This window comes from Eucyclogobius newberryi, unplaced genomic scaffold (assembly GCF_026437365.1).
Source record: "Eucyclogobius newberryi isolate DKJ021-1_F unplaced genomic scaffold, fEucNew1.0.hap1 SCAF_6, whole genome shotgun sequence".
In the NCBI taxonomy this organism is placed as follows: Eukaryota; Metazoa; Chordata; class Actinopteri; order Gobiiformes; family Gobiidae; genus Eucyclogobius; species Eucyclogobius newberryi.
In genome coordinates, this window is record NW_027316278.1 from 20,528,363 (window position 1) to 20,536,166 (window position 7,804).

At 40.2% G+C, this 7,804-nt stretch overlaps 1 protein-coding gene across 1 annotated transcript in view; it reads right to left on the reverse strand.

The window, feature by feature from the left end:
- The window catches only part of kiaa0825 (KIAA0825 ortholog), an 86,498-nt gene extending 78,886 nt beyond the window's left edge, over window positions 1-7,612 (reverse strand). Inside the window, exons 1-3 of the mRNA XM_072432751.1 lie at window positions 7,272-7,612; window positions 5,227-5,341; window positions 319-472 (exon numbers count right to left, since the gene is read on the reverse strand). Coding sequence (XP_072288852.1) covers window positions 319-472; window positions 5,227-5,341; window positions 7,272-7,326 — 324 coding nt within the window. The 5' untranslated portion in view covers window positions 7,327-7,612. The remainder of the gene's footprint in view (window positions 1-318; window positions 473-5,226; window positions 5,342-7,271) is intronic.
- Between the last annotated feature and the right edge of the window lie 192 nt (window positions 7,613-7,804).

Consider the following 7,804-nt stretch of genomic DNA (forward strand, 5'->3'; position numbering starts at 1 on the left):
CGGAAATCTACGGGAGACGAGAGATGCGATGCGATCCGTCGCGCTAATAAACAAACGCACGTGTGTGTTGTATCAGTCCGCACGGGGGAGTGCGCATGCGCACTTCCGCCTGAGTTCTCAAATCGGCGAAAAATCGTCCATTACACCTTTAAGACTAACTTGTTACTACCGGTAACATGAATTCAAGGCCATTGGACTCATATACATAATGTATTTTTTGCAGTGCAAGTTCTAAATGCATTGCTCACAAAATTCCTTTTAGATTATTTTACAAATGAAAGTTACAAAATGATACAATGTGAGTCTTTAGTTTCTTACCAAAGCCCTGAGAAAGTCTAGTTGATCTTGATATCCCGAAGCAACAGACTTGAAGTGTATTCTGAAGGGAAACCATTTGAGGCACTCACACGACTTTGGGGGACTTTCTGATCGAAGGTCTTCAATTTGGGTTTGGAGGTCTTTCAACGTGATGCTGTAAACGGTAAAAACAATAGTAGTTTAGGTGGTAGAAAAGTTAAACCAAATTTGTTAAGATTGCGTTTGGCAAAATGATCATTTCAAGGTCCTCAGACTGTGGCCTGAAAGTGAGAGAAACGAATCATAGCATGAAGTTAGTCGTTGGGAGAAAGGATTAGATGGAAGCAACCAGCATGTTTTGGGATGGGCACGACATATAAGTAAGAATGTTGCATTGCCTGAATGTGGATCAAAATCTTCACAGTTTTTGAGAGATTATATCATCACCGAAGACAATTTACCAAACAAGAGCTTCTTACTACCAAGAAAGTATGCAACATATTGCCGGTAAAGCAACACAAAACGTTAAAGATGCACATGGAGGACCAACACGTCACTTTTCACTCTCATCCACTGTCTGAGTCGTACGGGGAGAGGCGCAGCAGCAGCGTCAACAGTAATGAACATCGACGTGGATATAACAGTGTGTGAGTGTCTGCTAAGCATCTGGTGTGAAGTGGTGTTCAAGGCATCGGCAGGCATCCTCAGCATATTACGTCTTACTTTACAACGCGCACACACAGAGCAGCCAGCACAGCCCTTTTGATTTTAACAGACTGCATCAGCTATTCTGCCTACCTCCTTAATATGACAGATTAGAAATGACATCTTCGGGCCTGACATGTTTAGTCATTTCCATGCAAATCAGTGCATATACGTTTCCCGCCATGTACCACGGTGTGTCTGTGTGTGTCAACATGTCTACATTCTTGCATAATTAAAACATTCAACTGGGTACGCCACAACTATATTTATGCGCTATTGCATAGTATTAAGTGTGCATGAGGGGAAAACGTGTAAGGGGAGAAATGTGATACTGATGCAAAAACAACTAAATGAATAATTGATTATTTTTACCATTTCCTTGCATATTTCTCATTCAAAGATATTGTTATATATGTTAATATGAGAATCTGAAATATTCGCACAGGCTTTTTGGAACGATCACAATTTAGACATTTTCCAAATGAATGTGTTAAAATGCGCTAACACACCTATTAGACATTACCCTTCACAGAAAAATATTTTATAATTGATTATGTGTTAATTTTCATGTGACAGTATCACAGGGGTCAAATTAAAAACATGTCCTCAGCCAGTACTGACCTGAGACTGCTACAACAGACAAACCTAAGAACAAAGCAAAGAAAAAACCTTGCCCTTGGAGAAACTAACTGTTCAGTTTAATACATAAAATGATTTCGTACGTGTGACTATCCAAGATACAAAATGCTTAAGTCCCATTCCCCATCAGGCAGCTTCGCTCCTAGCACAGGCCTATAAAATGCCTCCTGCCTGCTCCTGGGCCATGAACGTATCCAGATGTCTTACAATGACAACACATTAAATAACTGTTCAATCTGACACACTCTGGTTTCAGAGGGCAAAATCTCAAGAGAATACTTTTTTTCTTCTTCCAAAATAAGAGTACTACAATCTAATATAATAAAATCAATATACTATGGTCAAACCCAATTGACCTTTTGCAACTAAACACACACACAATTAAAATAAGACGTATAGAATTAACTTGACAAGACTCAAGTCAGTCAATTTTTGTGTGCATAAAATTAACTTGCAGCACAGAGCCCTATATGCGCCTTTATTGTACCCCATAAACATGGATGTGCGTTCTGGGCTCCACCCCAGGACTTCACGTAGACAGCAGGTTTCAAATGGGCCTCCATCTGTAGCAATCTATTCACAAAAGTTCATTAAAACACAAAATGTAATTAGACCATTCTCTTTTTTACATGATAGTTTTATAACAAAGTAGAGGTCAAATGAAACTGCTTTCTCTATGGTATCAGTGGGAATTACGTTTGCCATGTGTGGAGAGAATGAGGATGGAAACTGTTGCTTTGAGACTATTTGGATTCATAGCTCTGGACAGAGAATGGCTTTCAGGATGGTGCAATGTCCCCGGTCCTACTGCCTATTAAACCAAACATACTAACAGCAAACTTCAACCACTTAGGTCTATTTTCAGCCGTTCACACTGCTGTTCTTGCCTCCAGAAAGTAACTCTCACCTAATTTTCCTTACTCCTTTTCAATATCCCTCCTACGGGGTCTGGCGCTGTAAGTCATGAAGTCAGTGTGGATAGTGTGTGTCAAGAAGTCCATCGGCTCGCCTCCATGTTGTGACCTTTTGGCCGCTATAGTGTGAAAGCTACCTGCAGCCTAATCAACTTGGCAGGATTAGCTCTGAACCTGATTACTTCCACTGCCTGTAACTCAGACACCTTCGACAGAGACAGGGGGTAGAATGGAAGAAAGGGGGAAACTAAAAATGGGCCGAAAAAAGAACTAACAGCAAATAAAGCCATTCTACCATGTGAGGTGCTACAACAATGGACAAATCTGTAATGGCAAATACTGGGAAACGGGAGTCAATAAGAGACCAGAAGATTGGGGGAAGATGGAGGAAAGGATTCTTTAGGCCTCTCGACAAACATGTTTTCTGTTGTACGTTAACATCGAGTGGATGTGGCTAGTATAAACTTAAGGTTGTCAATAAAAAGTGACACACAGATACTAATTGATACTAAAACACACATAGAAAAATTTAGGACATATTTTGACCTTTTTTCTAAATATATTCCAATTATTTATATTTTGATATCGTATTTTGTAGTATTCAATTTTAAACAAAATCAATTCAATACATAATCGTCCTTCTTTGACAATTGCAGCATGTTGCAGCCCATCTTAATAATCGTAACTGCAATTATAACAGTGTGAATTATTTTTGAAAGACCTCTTTGTTCGCCTACCAACACTAACTAGTAGGCAGCCCCCTAAACACCACGGCTGAAAGAGAATAGGAGCCACCGGAGGTCTTTTATTAGATATGATGGCACATTTCACAGCTCCCTGACTTACAGAAACCCAATCCTGCGATTAGTCAGCGCTTTGACGTTATCTTAAGTTCCTTGTCAGAATTAATTTAGTGTGGGTGGGCTGTCTGTCGTGCTGCGCTCCCCTACCCTCTAACAGGAGGAGGGGGAGTCGGAGGCAACGGGGGCAGGAAGATCCTTTTCAAATAAGCTCCAGTCTCAGTCAATGCCAAACCAAGCGCATTAGAACCAAATATCTCTTCCATCAAAGGGCTGCATTCTGTGAGGGGAAGACCGTCTGAATGAACAGGCTGAAAACAAATCCCGTCCTGACCACTTAGTGCCCTCACCCCAGAGCTGCCCCGCCACCCAGCCCGGCCAGTGATATTGGAGAAGAGATACAACTGATAGACTTCACACACGTGTCACACACTGCTAAACACAAAATCAGCTACCTACTGTGAAGACCATAGAGAACTGTATTTATTCAATGAAAAGGAACCTTGAACGGAAAGGTTTTTGATTCACCTGCTTAAATACACACCCCAAATCCTAATAATCTGAAACACTGGATCCACACAAGAGCGTGCACACACACCGAGTATTGAAACTGTAGTCTGATCAAGATTGGCAGGCCGACTCGTGAGAGCTATTTGCTGCTGCAGTGTGAAGCTATAGGCCTCCTGGCCCATGCTGACACTTCATTACAGGTCTTTTCCTGGTGGCCCACCGCTCCTCACCACTGAGCCACTGTCCCATCTGATGAAAACTACAGCATTTCAATTTGAGGGGAGCCAGCTCTGTTGTCAGACTATCTTAATCTCCTTCAATTAGGAGGCCCTTCTTAGACAAATCTCTGACATCTGAGAAGCCACACTAAAGGCTCAAAGCTGGTTGAAGTCCCTCACAGTTATGGACAGGATTTTTGTTCTCTTTGCTCAACTCAACTTCCGTAATTTGTCCCAGGAACTGATAATATAATTCCACAGGTGAGCGTTTGTGTGACTAGAGCCCACCCTGGTTGAGGTAAAGGAGCACCCTAGACCTGCCCTGACACACAGGGCTTACCTGAATAGTCTCAGAGGAAGTTAGCCCGAGCCTGCCAGAGACACTGACCAGTGGTTCCCTACAGCGAGTGGAGGATTGCTTTATTTTTAGACCCATTCTCCATTATCTGGACGCTTTGTTCTCATAATGGTTATCCCTCTCCCATCTACAGGAACACAAAATAACCCTTTAATGCTTAGAAAGCAGAAAAATGGTCCAGCCTTGGGTAATAAGCCTTGAATTACCTACCCAAGGGTTTTCGTTTCAAGATGTGGAATCTTCAATTATTATGTTCCCATTTAGAAGGAGGAAGGAAAGAAAGACAGATAAAGGGTGGGAGAGGGAGACTGTGTGGCAGACACTAATGGTGCCAGAGTGAGCCTTTGTTCACTTGTTACATTTAGTTTGTCCTTCATCATCTGCCCTCAGCTTCACAACGCCACACACAATAAAAGATCTGAAATATAGATCCTCTTCTCACCTCTCCACGTGTCACTCTTTATAAATCCAGTCACTCCAAAACTTTCCCTGTCACTGCCCCAGTCTCCCCTCACACACAGGTGTCTATGTCTCTGTCTGCATCGTTTGCTCTTGTTAATTCGGTTGATACTCAATGCTTCTCCATGCTAAATGTTATTTTTATTTATAAAACTGGTTTTAGTCTGTCCTGTACTAGTCAGTGATATTTGTGCATGTACTTCAGTATGAAAGTGAGAGTAAAATGTAATTTTATTATGCTGCATGAGAAATGCTGTCTGTTGTTTGACTGTGATGTAAGTTTATATTAGTGGTGAAGATAGTATAACAGAACAAGATACCGTTACCTGTTGGTATTACTTTTGGGTTTGTCTTCAGCGCCTTCCAGGTCCAGCTCGATAGATTTACCCAGAGTTTGTTCCACCAAAGAAGCATCGTCTGGTGATTCCATGTCCAGGTTAGCTACAGAAAGGAAAATGTTAGAATACAAAATGTTTATAATACAAAGTAGCAAAGAATTGTCAATAATAAGTAGTAAATATTTAAAATAGAATATGTCTTATGTGTGTGTTTTTGCTACCAGTGCCAATATTTTACTTGAATAATTTAAAAATAGAACTAATATTGTCTGAACCAATGTTTTGGCTTATCTATACTATTTAGTCAACAACAGTTTAGGCATTACCATTCACTTTCAGTCCTCCAGGTTTTTAATGATGAAGAATAAACCTCTATATATTGTGTATCATAAAATTACATGTGTCATTGACTGAAAACAGAAAAAGAAATAGACAATACATTAAGCTGGTGGAGGTTTTGTACAAACTCATTTTCATGTGTCAACTTTAAGTTATCTCAAAATACACTTTTCATAGTCAACACTGTCATCAATATGAATGAATTAATGAAAAGTAATACAGAGTGTCTGTGTCAATTTAGCTTCCTCACGCTCCACCTCTCGCCGCTTCCTCGTCATTGACTCTGATTTTAATAATCCTTGTCAAGCTCCAAACAGCTCCCCACACTAAGTCTTGGCTGCTACATGGTACTGCTCTCTGACAGTGTAGTCAGGAAGCTCAACATATATTTAGCCTCCACAAAGGGAGGCCTATCCAGCTGGACAAATATTATTTTCCTCCTCTGACAGTTGCATCAGTTAAGTCTTATATTATTTTCTCCAGCTACTTCTCCCTCTTACTGACTCCCCACATCTACATACCCCCTACGCCCCTCTACGTACTCTATAAATACAGCCAGAGCTGAAAGAGAAAAGTTCTCTAATCCAGGGATTAAAATGTTTACATTGTATTTATATAAACCAAGTCAGATGGTATTTATTTAACGGAGTCAGACAGTGTTAAGATGTCAGGTAGTAGCAGGATTGGATATAGAATTGACAGCATGTTTGTCATCAGCCAGATGGACGGATAGTCTTATACGTATACACTGAAATAAGTCTATTGGGGGTCTATACAGTACCTCCTGGTCTGCCAACTATCGTATGTTAAAGACATAAGCGTATGTGTACATCCAAGCGGGGGGTTGTGTCAGCAGCACACTGGGCCTCATTAGTACTACACTTTAAATCCTTTAGTCTCCACTGTCTTGTCATTAGCTCTTTACAAAGCAGATGTTGTTGGAGCCCAAGTGTGTTACACGGTGTTGCAACAGGGACAAAAAGCCTGGCATGAGGCATGAGATGCTTGCTTGAGTAGCATACGCGCACACACATGCATTCAGAAATCACACTGTGGTAGCTCTCCCGGTGCTGCCTGTCTACCCTCACCAGGCTCACACACAGGCCCATTTACAGTAATGAGGTTGTCCTGAAATATTTAGCAGTGTGTCCCCCAGGCAGCCACTTTAAAGCCACTTAAAGCATGTCAAGTTAAAGTCAACAGTGTTTTAAACAGGGTAACTAACAGTCAGCAACCACAGAAACATAAATAAATGAAATAGGTGGATATTTCAATATTAAAAGGGAGAACTGCACCAGAGCAGCATGTGGGAGGAGCATGTGTTATTTCTGAGTCATAAGTGAACTCAACAGAATCAGAATCAGAAAAATATGTATTATGTCAGTGAAAATAAAATCACAAACTTCAAATGTGCTTTGGTGACAACATAAAACACATATAAAATAAGAAATAAACAAGTACAAAATAAGGTTATAGAAATAAAATACATTTTGACTAAATATATATAACGTTATATAACAGTTACAGTACATAGTAATAGTAATTCAAAAAAAAAAAAAATCTATTAGTAGCCTAGTTACTACTAATAATTAAGCCCCCAAATAGCTTTGAGTACCTTACCAATAGTTGAACAGTTACAGGGCTCAAAACGGGTCCTTTTTATGATCAAACTTATGTATCTTAAATCGCCTTACCTTTAAAATTGTCTTCGACTCCTTCATGAGAAGCCAACATGAATATATGATTCATAAAAAAATTATACTTTGCAGTGAGTCACCGGCTCATGCATTTGTGCATAGACATAATATTATACATTAGACAGAACGTCTCTGCTTTTTTTTTGCATATGTTGCAAAGCAGGCTTTTCAATATCAATGACACTTCAACAATAGCTACACAACGCAGCCTTTAAGCGTATCAATAGCTAATAATCATTTACCAACGATACATCAGTACATCACTAAGCCTCGTTTCCACCACACATTTGCACATTATCCAGCCTGTGCAGGTGAAAAAGCTCGATCCAATATTACTTTCCGGGTAGAAAGCGTCCGTAACAACGACCCGGATGTAGATCATGGGACTCTTCCGCTGCTCGGAAGAGTCCAAAGAAAAGAGATGTGAAGGGGTGCGTATCTCTGTGAAAATACATGTTTGACACATCTAGGATAAAAAGTAATTTTGTATTCAACATTGCGTACAAACATATCACTTATTTCCATAGATA